The sequence below is a fragment of a genome, unplaced genomic scaffold (genome assembly GCF_019419815.1).
Source record: "Pyrus x bretschneideri cultivar Hongxiangsu unplaced genomic scaffold, Pyrus_bretschneideri_v1 Contig63, whole genome shotgun sequence".
Classification (NCBI taxonomy): Eukaryota; Viridiplantae; Streptophyta; class Magnoliopsida; order Rosales; family Rosaceae; genus Pyrus; species Pyrus x bretschneideri.
This window is the reverse complement of record NW_025999802.1, coordinates 913,571-926,650: the sequence shown is the minus strand read 5'-3', so window position 1 is coordinate 926,650 and position 13,080 is coordinate 913,571. Positions and strand designations below refer to the sequence as shown.

General features: G+C 35.6%; 1 protein-coding gene across 1 annotated transcript; it reads right to left on the bottom strand.

Moving 5' to 3' along the window:
- Positions 1-272: 272 nt before the first annotated feature.
- LOC103958138 (histidine kinase 4) lies at positions 273-5,655 on the bottom strand. Its single transcript, XM_009370366.3, has 11 exons — positions 4,658-5,655; positions 4,256-4,489; positions 3,971-4,140; positions 3,594-3,812; positions 3,320-3,506; positions 3,186-3,237; positions 2,843-3,072; positions 2,576-2,674; positions 1,759-2,453; positions 1,050-1,559; positions 273-896 (listed from the first exon to the last, which is right to left on the bottom strand). The coding sequence occupies exons 1-11, from the start codon at positions 5,042-5,044 to the stop codon at positions 659-661; spliced, it is 3,021 nt and encodes a 1,006-aa protein (XP_009368641.2). The 5' UTR covers positions 5,045-5,655; the 3' UTR covers positions 273-658.
- Positions 5,656-13,080: the final 7,425 nt, after the last annotated feature.

The window sequence follows — 13,080 nt, the reverse complement described above, 5'->3', positions numbered from 1 at the left end:
TAATTATTTCAGATATTTTCTCTAATTAAATCATTCAAGAGAATCTTTGAGAGGGTGTAAATTGAAATTCTTACAAGCCCTCAAGTCCAAAATAATGAAAAGTCTATATGCCCAATGAGAAATCCTGCAGAAATGCAGTGCCTTCAAAAACACCAAAACAGAAGGAAAAAAACAAGGACGCGGCCAGCGTACATGCATTTACTTAACTCATTTACCATCTAACAATCTAATATGATCGAACATGATATTCTCTCTTTCTGATTACATATCTGAGCGCTAGACGGTGAATATATTAAGTAAATGCAAAGGCGTTTTTGAAACCTCTTTCCTCGTAAGAAAGATTCAAACAAGGCATACAAAATTATAACATTTACACATTTTGCTCCTCTCCCTTTTCTAAGGATCACCCTACTATACATACAAAGTGGGATATGGAGGTTTGCATCAGTATACATGTACGTGGATACCGAATCAGAGTTAAAAATTTGGTTAGAAATGATTCCTCGAACCTGCATTCAAGCCATTAAGAATCATCAAAGTTCTAGGACCAACTCTCAGCGTTCTCTCCGGGAATATCAAAAAATTGCTTGTAAATCCTACCAACGAAGATGTCTGCAGGTTTTGGGTTTGAAGATTCTTGTTATGAGTCACTGCTTGTTTAAGTTTTGAAGAACTTGGCCACTGCTTGATAGAGATTCTCTTCCTCGAAGGGCTTTGAGACGTACCCATCCATCCCACACTTCAGGCACTCATCATAGGTGGCATGAATAACATCCGCCGTCATAGCTAATACAGGCAAATGCCAGTCACCCTTACTTGTTAGTCCTTCAAATCCTCCAATCATCTCAACATTTGCCTTGCTCTCCATCTGCCGGATTCTGCGAGTTGCCTCAAACCTGCAATCAAAAGTCGCATTTATAAATAACAATTCCAATTTGGTCAAGCACAATGGCTAGAGACTTTTGCTAAAAAAAACATAACGAACGGGAAAGCATCAAAATAAGGGCATTTCGAATCTAGAATGTAATAACTGAAACACCAAAACATACCCATCCATTTCAGGCATTTGAATATCCATGAAGCAAGCATCAAAATTGTGCGGTAATTGAAGCAATGCCAATGCAGCTTTGCCACTATCAACACACTCTACATTAGCTCCAAACTTCTTTAGTGCACCTGCAGCAACTCTCCTGTTTACCAAATTGTCATCAACCACCAAAATTTTCTTCCCACAGAGCAGACTTTGGAGAACGTTAGATCCATGCAGCACCACTCTCCCTGGTTGCCCCTTCTTTCCTATGCCCAGGACCTCTTGAAGACACGCAGCCACCATACTAGCCCTCAAAGGTTTCATGATTACAGTATCCGCAAAACCTGCTGCCCTTACATTATCAGATTCAGCTTGACTAAGATTTTTGGTTGCAAGAAGAATCATTTTTGGCAGCTTAAACGCATGACCGTTCTGTTTCCAGTCCAATTTCTGCGCATTAAGATCATGTTCTTCACCAGAAATCCATGAATCCTTCTCAACTAGAACTATATCTGGCTGGATACTATTCCTGTCATATATAACGAAGTAGTTCAATTCAGCTAATCACATCCTACTTATTTCTAAGTCTACCCTTTTTTTGGTTTTCCAGTCTACCTTTTCATTGGCAGTTAATAAAGATAACATCGAATCGTCATATTGTTTTAGTTTTAGTGCAGTAAATATTGAACCCCTTAAAAACTTTAAAGACATAGCAAGAGTAAACGTACCCGGATGCCACAGAACCATTTCTTCCACATGAAGCAACGGCCATCTTGATGCTGCTCGCAACTTCCACAAGGATTCCAAGTCTCTTCAAGTGGTATTTGGTTACAGCAGCTCTCACAAGTTTTCTATCAACTACTATTGCTCGCAATCCTCTCAAACTAGAAGGTAGATCCTCAGGATTAGGTTTTTTCATGTCACTAAATGCGTTTTTCTTGCACCTCCTAAAATTAGCAGTGAAAGAAAATGTACTCCCAACATGTGGTCGACTTACGAATTTTATCTGACCACCCATCAGTTCAACCAGACACTTACTGATGCTCAAGCCAATACCAGTTCCTCCATAATGTCTAGAAGTTGAACTGTCTGCCTGCATGAAGGGCAAAAAAACACGTTCCTGCGCACCTAATGGTATACCAATCCCCGTATCCTCCACAGAAACCATCAACGTGACCTTCTCAGAAGCTTCATCAACATCAGCTCTGTATTCTTCATCAGATACCAGATGCTTAAACATATCCCAACTATTCCAGTCATTAGCTGCTTCGCACCCACTTAAAGTTTTAAACTGATGGCCATCGGATGTCAGCACACCTTCATCTGGTCCTCCATTCAAGTAAGTCTCTGACTTCCCATTTATCATCACCTTTGAGGGCTCAGCTAGATGGACTTTGACAAATATATGTCCTCGTTCAGTGAACTGCCAAATGTATAGCACAAACGTAAGTTTTCTATGATCACTAACCTGAGCAGGACAAACCGAAGATTTTATTGAATCCTATTACTGCCTGTTGCTAATAAAGAATGAAAACTTCCACTTACTTTAATAGAGTTACCCACTAGATTTGTAATTATCTGTCTGAATCTCCCTGGATCTCCCATAAAAATTTCTGGGACTTTATCGGAAACAAATACTGCCAGCTTCACATCCCAAATTTAAATCGGAATTAGGAGATTTGCAGATGTAACATGATACTATTAGTTATGACAGTTCAAATTTCACAATTTAAGAAGTATCACCATCACCACCACACATTAAGAACTACAAAAACATTGCAGTAACTCTGAGCTGAAGTCATTGAGGCTTACCTCTATACCCTTATTTCTAGTTTTTTCAGAAAATAAAGACAGGACATCATCTAGTATGGACCGAATACCAAATGGAACTTCTTCCAGCTCTAACTTGCCAGCGTCAATCTTTGCACGGTCAAGCACCTCGTTAATTAATGTTATCAACGCCTTTCCACAAGCTTGAGCAGTTCGAGCATAATCCATCTGGGTCGAACTCAAAGCTGTATCTAAAAGCAAGGCAAGCATTCCTGCAATCATAGAAAAATAAAGATTGTACCTCCTACAAGAGTGCATTTTCGGACTGATATATAATGTAATTCTGAAAATAAAATCTTAAAAATAGGGAGATCTGTTAGCATACCTAGGATTCCGTTCATGGGCGTTCTTATTTCATGAGAAACAGTAGCAAGAAACTTGCACAAAAAAAGAAGGCAACATATCAAAAAACATGCCATTGAGGAATGAGCAATGTTTGGGGAATGTTGAAAACAGTACCTGGGACTTGGCAACATCAGCAGCTTCTGCTCGAACTTTTAGTTCCTCCATTTCACGGAAATCATCCTCAACTTTAACAATGTGCATTGCTGCTCCATATAAGATATAGCCAACCAATAAACCAATCACAAAGAACAAGAATGCAGTGTTAACCGCTGTCCATGACGTAGGTGCCGTCTGATGATATCTGCTCAAGAAACCAAGTATGTGTTTTAGCACGACATAACCACTCAATTATTCCTTGTATCATTAGTTATTGAATGGTTGCCCTTACCTACATATCATCTGATGCCTTCGGAATGGATCTCCAAAATCCAGCTTGCTTTCATGCAGAAGAGATGTGTCACCATCTTGATATTGGTGACCATACATGATTAGGGGATCAGAAGTGTTTGTAACATCATACACATAAACCTGAATGACTTGACTCCCAGCAAGTTGTCCAAGCAAATTCTCCACTAGGGACTCAACATCAAAGGCACCACCAAGGTACCTGCATTTTATACAGAATCAAATGCACCACCCCATAGGTTGCTAACTTCTGTGGCAGATGCACATGGAACCGGTGAAAGTATATGCAGGTAATAACAACAGCATGCAAAAAGCATCTGAAGAGCGTTTTCATAGTTCTATAGTTGTATGCCGACTTACCCAACGGCCGCCTGGATGCGCTGCTCCACAGTTGGGTTTGGAGGGAGCTTCGATTTGTAAACGGGGAAAGTCAATACAACACCAAGATGATGAGAACCCAGCAGCCTAAATGGACTTGTTAGAACAGCTTTTCCAGTAGCTCTGGCCCTCAAAATGTTTTCTCTGTCCTCCTGCATCATGTAGTGGAAAAATTAAAGGTTAAATGAAACGCCTAACGAATGCTCCAATTAATGCCATGGAGTTCAACAAGATATGCAAAGTGAAAGTAAATAATCCTTTCATTACCTCCCCAGACATCATATCAAGTGACTCGATGTAAGAGACGGTTTCCTGCGAAAAAATTACAGGCGCATACTCATCTCGGATGGGCGATGGTTCCCTCTCCATTGTCTTTATTGTCCAACCATGTTGGTTTTCAAACTTCTCCCTATCCGAATCAAGCACTCTTTGTGCATAAGCCACCCCACTTAAAAGAGGCCTCTCGAAGGCGGTTCTGGCAGTGTATTCAGCAAATGTTTCCTGCATTTTCCCCAAAAAAACAAAACCCAAATGACAAACCAGCATTACCACATTCAACCATCATAAAAATAGAGAAACTACTTGTCTTATATCAACCAAATTGTACAATTAGTAAAAGATATTATAGCAAGAAAACGGTTTTGATCAAAATTAAAGAATAAAACATACCTGATCAATTGCTGAAGGGTTCTTGTAGTAATGGAAGGTGGAAACAAGGATTGCAAGGGCATGCACATGATTAACACTAACACTGAACTGATCCTGCAGCATTCTTGCCCTCTGATCACACATGCTACCAAGAAGTTCTACCCTTCTCACTTTGTTATCAGCATCCATGTATCTGTAGGTTAACCAGCCCAAGAGAAGCATCACGCCAACCCAAAGAAGGAAAAGTTTTGGGAACCAAGCCCTGTGAGCCTGCACGAAGGTGTAGCCTTTTTTGGCCCCCAGTTGCTCATTCAACCTCACAGCCACCGAGTGGTGGCTCTTCATCTTCCCAGCCATCAGCATTAAACCAATTTCTTTGATTTTCCTTCTTGTTTCCTCTTTACCCATCACATATCTTATCTGAAACAAAGGAACCCACTTTCTTAAAAGTGCTTATTTTTCACACTTTTTTCCCGAAAGCATAAGCAAAATATGAGCAAATAAATATCTCCTCCGTGGAGTGTGGACTTTCTTCTCCCCTCTCTCACTGAAACCCCATTGTACTATTGCAAAAAGTAGAGAGAGAGAGAGAGAGAGAGACCCAGAGCTCGAAAAGAAGAATTATTTCTCAATTCAGACACAGCATGGTTCTCAAAAGATGGGGAAATGAAAAAAAAACTCAAATTCCAAAGTAGTCTATTTCTCTCACTCACTCTCTCTCTCCCTAGAAAATGGTCTGTCTCAGGCTGTGAATGCTAAACAAATTTTTTCAAGGAATAAAAAAACACAGAGAGCTCCAATCATGCCATCTCAAAGCGTGAAGCTTAGTTAGAGGCATCCAGACAAAGTAGAAGCACGTTCACTGTTTTGCCTCCATATAATAATCAAAAACACACAGCTAAGCTCAGCACACAACACAGAAATGCACACCAACGAGAGTTTCAGAGAGAGAGAAAGATGGAGAGTTGTAGAGAGAGAAACAAAAGAAATAAAGAAATGGGGTTGCTGAAAGAAACGATCTTTACCTCTACAATTATACAAAGATGGTGGATTGATGCAGTACAATGAATGTATAGTAGAAAAGGAGTTTTGGGTCGTCCTCATCTGAGGATTTTTTTTCATTATTTATGATAGTGTTTTTTTTTTAAACTTTAACGAAAAGTTTTTTTGTAAAACTAAAAAGTTTTTAAATTATTTTTATTATTATTTTTTTCTTTTCAGTGTGAAATAGTAATTTTTATGGCTTTTTATACTCTGTTTTTTTAAGCAAGCAAACTGAATCGATTTTTTTGGATTTTCAGAGATACGCTCGTCTCCCTTTCTCTACGATCCCACTTTATAAACTAATTTCTCCCTCTCTCTCTCCCTCTCTCTCTCTCTCCTCTGTCTACTTTCTCATAATATTGCATTTTGCACTACTCTCTCTCTCTCTCTCTCTCTCTCTCTTCCCTACGTTCTCTTTCTGTTGTTTGCTTTGCTAATTTTTTTAAATGAAAAAATATGGTTCAACCATTTGAATTCAACTGAGAAATTATCAGGGGTCTGATGATCCTGACCCTTTAGGAAGGAAACACCCGACATGGGTTTTACCTTTTTTTTGGTGCTTTTAAGTTATCGCTGATTTGTTATTGTTGTGATATAAAAAAATATGGTTTTTGTTGTGTTATGAAAATAAATTTATTTTTACTGTTTCATGTTTTCAACTTTTTTTCATTCAAAATTATAAAAAGCTCTTTTTAAATGTTTACTAAACATATTTTTTAACTCAACTTTTTTTATACCCATTTTTTATAAAAGTACATCAGTATCAACCCAACAACTGAGTCCCGGTTGGATGATCCTGACCCTTTAGGAAGGAAACACCCCAAATGGGTTTTACCTTTTTTTGGTGCTTGTAAGTTTCAACCAGTGAAAAAGGGATGGATTAAGTACTGATTTGGTACTGAAATACTTTTATAAAAAGTGTGTATCAAACAAAGATGAGCTTAAAAAGATGTTTAGCAAACACTTAAAAATAGTTTATTTTCAAAGTTTTCGTTGAAAGAAAAAGCTAAAAACATGAAGCAGCAAAAATGAATATATTCTTACAGCACAGCAAAAGTAATTTTTTTTCAAAGTACAACAATATCAAACCAACCCTACAGACTCTCAAAGGAAGCATAATTGCCCATTTAAACATCAGAAACAGTCTGATATGATGTCTGCCTTTTCTAGTTTTCTTTTAATTTCTTGTGTGAGTGTTAAATCATCCTATAAATATTTGGACACCTTAACTACAACTAAATTGTGATTCTCGAAGAGTGATTTATGCGGTCTGTTTTTTTTTTATTTACTTGGCCGTATTATTGTTTATTTTTAATATTTAAATTGAATAAATTAAAAAAAAATCAGATGACGGAAATAATACTTGGCCGTATTATTGTTTCTTCAAATTGGTCAGTTTTGTTATTCTTTCCAGACGTGTGCGATGTGTTATGGGATTAATCCAACCAATTGGGCAGATGGAAGTCCAAAAATCGCAATCACAAATCTTTGGGAAAATGACATTACGACAAGCCCCGGATCTCATTCCCTTTAAATTACATAAAGCCCCGAACTTCTAAACTGAATTCCGAAAATACCCCACCCGTTTGAGGCAGATTTGGTTTGGATAAGAAAATTTGACCGGCGGGTACTGGAATATGAGTATCCATCACGTTTGAGCATCTCCAACAATACTCGTTAAATGATCCAAATGTTAGTTTAGCTAAATAATTTAATTGTTAATTTGGCTATCCACCAGTTTTAAGGTTAATTTGTTACGGTCCCCACTCACGGAGGATGGCAAATTGGCAACCTCCACAAGGAGCCCCTAGCTACTTTAGTATTAATTTTGTTTTTCTAAACTTAACAACCCAAGGCCTTTTTCTTCTTTTGAAGCTTACAAACAATGAAATTTTATAATTTTTAATGTGTAGCAAAAATTTAAATTTCTCTATCCTCCTAACTAAATTTATCTAGTTATTGTTCACAAAGTTAAGATAGCTAGTCATTTAGCTAGAGTGTTGAAGTTTGATTTTTCTACATTTTTTGTTAAAGTAGCCAACCAACCTCATTTCCCTTGTTTGTTGGAGATGCTCTAACCGTCTCTAAATTCAACGTGTTTTATATTTTCTATTCAAACAAAAAATATACAATAAAATTTTCATGTAAATAAAAGCGCACAATGATTTTTTGGAGTTTTATAAATAATTTCCTAAATTATATTTTTAAATGATATTTTTATTTCTCAAGTCATAGTTTTTTCTTCAAGATCATAATTGTAAGTTTTGGAAGTAAAAAAAAAATTGTAAGTTTTGGAGATGAATGTTTTGTTATTAGATTCAGTTGTTAATTGATATGAGAATTGTTTTTGGAATGAAACAAAAGTCCTCACACACGTTTCTGATTTGAAATGATACTTAAATAGTAGTCGATGCTGGTTTTTGCATGGGGACCCTTTCCATTTACACTTATATTCTATGTTTGAAATATTTTAAGACGAGAGGTCGGGGCCTTGGTTTGTCCTCTAGCAATCGTCAATGGCTATTACTATTAGGTATGAAACTCCGTTAAATTTGAGATTTCGAATTTATAAATAATATTAATAACGTGTGAAAAATATAGTTAAATAAGTTAACCAAGGTTTTACAGTTGAAAGCAATATTCCTAACATGAATATATTGTCATTGTGATGTTTCGTACTTGTAATATAATAATAATTAGAACAAAATTTATAAATTATTAACATAAAACGTGCTTGTCCTTTGAGGCCATCATCTATCTTTTTCTGCCACTCAAAGTGTGTGTGTGTATGTCGGCCATGTCATGTGGTCTGGTAGTGAAGGTGAAGCCCACACCCATCACTTTCTATCCCAAACAAAACAGTCTAATTTTCTTTCTTTGTTCAATTAAATGATCATATCGTGTCCCTCCCTCCCCACTCCTGAGTCCCGCCAATGCCATGCATGCCATGCCATCCCCGTCCCTCACCCTCCCAAGGCCAGGCCAGTCCAGTCCTGTCAGGTGCTTCTTCTTCTTTATGGTGGACTCTGAGTGCTCTTTTTTCTTGGCTTTCCTCTCTCTAGGCTCTATCTATCCACCTCGCCTGATTCCCGATCTAGGTAGATAATCGACCTAATAAAAGCATTTCATTTCCATTTCCATTTGCATTTGCATCCCAATGGGAGTCGAGTCGAGTCCCATGCCATGCCCTGCATGCTGCAGCTAGCACTACCAAGTACTGGTACCGTACGCATTACTGGAGTACTACTTCTGCCTTCTGCATGTGTTGTTGTACGTGGTGCCCTAAATTTGGTTTCACTGAGCCATTTGATGCTTTCATTTCAGGTCCCCAGCTAGCTAGCCAGATGCATTATGTTTCGTACAAAAAGTTAAAGAGTATGAAATTTGATGTTTTAACCATTAGATGTTGATTTTTGTATATTTTAACCAGGTGAAAATCCATGTTTCATATTGCCCATGATTTTCTTGGATGACCGAGAAAGTTAAGAAAAAGGTATTATATATGCAAGTAAACTAGTTAAACTTACTTCTAAATCATTTTTTGCTAATCAAATTTAATTTTGTGAATTGTAGGTAGCCTTGAGAGTCTGAATGATTTCGCTGATTGTGCGACGATGATACATATTTATAGTGACTTTGATATTTATTTGGTATAACAACATTCGCTTGATTTCCCAAGCTAATTTTTCAATCTAAATAGAAATGATTTCTAAATGTTAATACTGATGGGCGCTGCACATGATCAAACAACACAAAATCTGGCAAAGATTTAGTGCTTCAAAGGTTCATTGCATTTGGGACTCCTGCACACCAATATATTTAAATCGTAAAACCCTGGATTTGCATGTGCAATGATACTACTACTACTGCAACTGTGTGTTTATTATGCATGCATCTAACTCTTGATAAACTCAGTTTTGTCCAAGTAAATTAGCTTTTTTATTTTTTATTTTTGTAGAAGATGTCACAGTTGTTAGCTTGTTATATAATTGAAATCCAAATTGTTCCCACATTTCTTAACAGTTTTGTAGCTAGTGATATATAGATATTCCCCATATGCAATTCAATCACTTTATCGATCTCGGACGTTATCATCTTTTTTCTTTATTATTACAAAAAGCTTAGGGGAAGGGAGGCCACTCAATTTTTAGACAAGAGCATACCCCAAGTCTTGGTCTCTCTTTTTTGTGTTTACAAATCACTCATCAAGAGAGATTATCAGCAATGGAATTTGAACCTAAGGTCTTGATCTATCAAATAGAACAATCCTTATCAACTTAACCCACCATTATTGACGTTTTATACCTAGTACAATAAGGTGTTCTATTTAAAAAATGTGTCAAAAGATAAGAAATTTTATTAAATTTAAACGAAAATGTTTACCTCAAATGCTAAAGTATTAAATAACTATTCCGGCTAAAAATAATAATTAATTGTGGTATATAGTTAAGGGTGGCTGTTAATTAATTTCATCTTCTTGTTTATGATCTTAGAATAATAACGAGATAAGAGATTCTAGATGAAAAGATTTGGAATATTAACGTAGCAAATCTCATAGTCAACTGCCAAAGCAAGATAAAAATGATTAGTATTGCGACAAGAAGATACCCCATTAATTAGTGGGGCAAAAGCATATAGCTAGTCAAAGCAAGAATATCAAAGTCTTTAAGTAACCAAATTAATTAATTGGCATTCTTGTGAGATTGTAAGAATATGTCCAAGAAACTAGCTGAGATACATGATGAGAAATATTTGTGTATCTGAAATACATGATGGTATAACTATACAACACGTGTTATATTATAAGTGAACGATAAAGTTGATTATGTCATATTTTAAGATATGTTTCTCAATATTTATAACACGTAGTGTACAACATTATGTTCCAAGTACACTAAAAAATCTATCAGGATGAGAGTTGAAAATAGCATATCGCTTGAGTTGAGTACTTGCATTTTCCATTTGTGACTTTCGTAATTAAGATCAAGTGATAATTAGTGGTAGGGCTAAATAGAAGCTTGTCGGCCTGTCTAAGGGCAAGCAAAATGCCTTGAAATGAGTACTTATATTTATTTTTTTAATTTTTTTTAATTATGGGATGTAAATTTATTTGCACCGGAATATGTAAATAAAGCTTTAAATTTACGTTCTTTTTCACATCTTTGTCATGTTGGAGAGATTTTTTTAGTGTGACCGGCACACGAGATGATACATCACGTGTTATTATATAAATGATAAGATATGTGTGTTAAAAAATTAATAACTTAAAAGATAAAATTTATTCTTATTTACATAAAAACACATAATATATCACTCGTATTTATATTATAATTAAAAATTTATTGTCATATTGGTTGGGCTTGAAATTATTAAATTAATGTTGGCTTGTTAAATTAGTGATTAATTAGATGACTTAGTTGAACTTGCATATTTTAGAGTCACGAGTTGCAATTTTCGGCCAGTAAGTCAGTGGGTTGCGTGCAGTATTTGACCAGACACACTACTGTAGACTGCAGCGCAAGTCCTGGCCACAAGATAAGAATCTGCACGAAGGAGGTTCACCACATTTCTGAATCCATGGCAGAAATGCTAATTAGACTCTTACGAAATATGATTATTTGTATATTTTTTGTTATATTATGTTTTTAATTCAATTTTTATAATATTTCTCAACACATTCTTTCTGGATCATTACTGTAACTCTTCGGGGTTTCATTTACACGAAGGGGTATGATATCTACATCATTTTTTACTTTTAACATATCTTTTTAATTTTTAACTGTCAAATCGAATAAATAAAAAAAAAATCAGATAATAAAAATTAATAAAAAAACATATGAAAAATAAATAAAATTGTGTAGATAGCACATCTCTTACACCGAAATGGACAGATGTGAATGCGTCAGCCGTGGCTTTTAAGTTTGTCATCTCTGCCATTTTCCTGCTCTGCTTCACACGCAAGTGGATGTGGGGATGGCAGGTGACGGGTGGCTTGACCTTGACCAGGCGATTTGCAATTAGTGCATCTGGAGATTTCAGAATTGCAGTGTTCTGTTGTGTACTTGGCTCCATCACTACTCACTAGTACCCAAAAGTTTGATGATAAAAGTCATGACTAAATATTCCACTCACCGTTTGAGTAAAACTGAGAAAAATTAATGATAAATACTTGAAAATTTTAAGTTTTAACGATAAAAATAAAATAAATGGTAAAATAAATAGTATCAGAATTGATTTTTAATGTAAAAATATGATTTTTTGTTAAAATACACAATACCATAAACTTTTCGTTAAAATTTCTTAAAACTTAGGGTAGGAACACATAAAACTTGGGATAGAGACACCGTACACGACCCTCATAGACAAAAGTTTGAGTGTATCGTGCTCTCAGTCGTTTCATGCTGGTCTAAAGAGTTATCAGGTCGAAAATATCTGCTACACCACCTGTAGAGCATTTTTAGTATAAATATAATAATTTTTTGTATTTTAATCTCACTTAGCTCACGTTGATATTTCTAACATAAGTGCCACATTAGTAGGATACCCCGAAGAAGTTTGTTGACCATTATATGTAGCTCGTCAATGGCATGTTAGTCTTCATGTTTGTTGAAGCATGCAATCGCACATAAAAACTTGATAGAATAAAATTACTTATATTTGAATGGTTCTACTGTTAATTGCACATAAAACTATTATGATAAAATCTACATTTCTCGAACTATGTAAGTGGTTAAATTAGTACAGTATTGAGCCGCTAGCCCAACTTTGTAATCTTGACGATAATCTCATCCAACCAAACAATTATTTATTTATTTTTTTGCAAACGCATAATGTACATGATACTTAGCCTTAGTTTCTGTCACCTCAATTATGAGCCCAGTGATAAAGTACTTTTTGTAAAAGCCCAAAGTGCTTTTTTCTTCCTAGGCCAGAGTTTTGAGTAACGTTTTGTTTTGCCAAAAACCCATGTGTTAAATTGTTAATCATAGAACATAAAAGTATAAATCAAACAGGAAGCAGATATTAGAATAATGGTTAAGAACTCGAAGCATATTAAAAAAATAATACAAATCGAAATCACACACTAAACAAACAGTAACGTGCTTTAATCTCACAATTATTATATTTAAATTATGGTGCTCAGTGCTCTTTCTAGTTTCTACCGCCAACCTAAGGGAGGAGATATTTTGTGTGAACACGGTTGCTATATTAAGTGTTATGATATAAATTTTTTTTTTTTTTTTGTCGTCGTCAAAATGATACAAGTAATTAAATAAAAAAACTTCAACCAATTGTATTACACACTTATTGTATAAGAATGTATTTTGGTATATTAAAAAATTTCTTTAAAGCAAGTGGAGACTATTACAACTTTTCTTGTCGTGGATTACACGTGTCAG

Coding starts and splice junctions, on each gene's coding strand:
- LOC103958138 (XM_009370366.3), bottom strand. CDS start 5,044: ATGGGTAAAGAGGAAACAAGAAGGAAAATCAAAGAAATTGGTTTAATG. Junction 4,141..4,255: donor TTGATATGATGTCTGGGGAG/GTAATGAAAGGA, acceptor TACATGATGCAG/GAGGACAGAGAAAACATTTT. Junction 1,560..1,758: donor AATGGTTCTGTGGCATCCGG/GTACGTTTACTC, acceptor TATATATGACAG/GAATAGTATCCAGCCAGATA.